We start from the raw sequence: 992 nt of genomic DNA, 5'->3' as shown, positions 1-992 counted from the left end.
AGAGCCCACACGCCACAACTACCAAACCTGCGTGCTGCCACCACAGAAGCCTGTGCACCTACAGCCTGTGGGGAGCAGGCAGTCTGACTGCACCCATAATCCCTACATGATGTTTAAGGGTCAGCGGTATTAACCCTTTCTTACTATATGCAACGTTTGCTTAAAGTCTTTAGAAAAAGGATAAAAGAATATATTATGATAAACTTAATGCCTATGACACAAATGACCATGGCAAGGTGATATTTATTTAGCTACTGAACATTTCCATCATTCAATACTTACAAAATTTAAAATATCCTAAGACAGTAAATACCTGGCTATTTTTTTTTAATAGCACTGAAGTACCATCCTCAACTTCAAATTCTCCGTAGTCTTTTAGACACCGCACCTGAAAAGAAAAACTGATGTTTTATAATATCTAAATTATTTTTTATTATGAAGTAACCATCAAGTAGCTGGGGACTGTACATGTACCTACAGGAAGCCTTAGGCTCTGTGTGCTCCTTCTCTGTGTAGTTAGGCTTAGTATTCCTTTCTGAGGCATACTAGTGGTTCCCGTGTCCACTAGTTCCAATGTCCACTGATGGCGAGGAAGAAAACTGGCAAATCTCTGAATATATGTGTAGGTCAGCACTGACAGCAAGGAAACTGAAGGAGCTGCCAAAGAGAGTTTTGGGTTGGTTTCTCACTTTGATTTCATTTTAACAATATGTAAGATACTTATATGGTTCTAAAGTTCAGCTCAGTTCAGTCACTCAGTTGCGTCCAACTCTTTGCGACCTCATGAATTGCAGCATGCCAGGCCTCCCTGTCCATCACCATCTCCCGGAGTTCACTCAAACTCACGTCCATCAAGTCTGTGATGCCATCCAGCCATCTCATCTTCTGTCGTCCCCTTCTCCTCCTGCCCCCAATCCCTCCCAGCATCAGAGTGTTTTCCAATGAGTCAACTCTTCGCATGAGGTGGCCAAAGTACTGGAGTTTCAGCTTCA

The 992-nt window shown here is 42.5% G+C and overlaps 1 protein-coding gene across 3 annotated transcripts in view; it reads right to left on the bottom strand.

The window, feature by feature from the left end:
• GINS1 (GINS complex subunit 1 (Psf1 homolog)) overlaps nt 1–992 on the bottom strand; it is a 17,844-nt gene that overhangs the window by 5,002 nt on the left and 11,850 nt on the right. For all 3 annotated transcript variants that reach the window (XM_010836529.1, XM_010836530.1, XM_010836531.1), the window contains one exon: nt 314–388. In XM_010836529.1, the coding sequence (XP_010834831.1) occupies nt 314–388 (75 nt within the window). The remainder of the gene's footprint in view (nt 1–313; nt 389–992) is intronic.

The sequence above is a fragment of the Bison bison genome, unplaced genomic scaffold (genome assembly GCF_000754665.1).
Source record: "Bison bison bison isolate TAMUID 2011002044 unplaced genomic scaffold, Bison_UMD1.0 scf7180017864063, whole genome shotgun sequence".
Taxonomy (NCBI): domain Eukaryota; kingdom Metazoa; phylum Chordata; class Mammalia; order Artiodactyla; family Bovidae; genus Bison; species Bison bison.
This window is presented reverse-complemented; position numbering and strand designations above follow the sequence as displayed.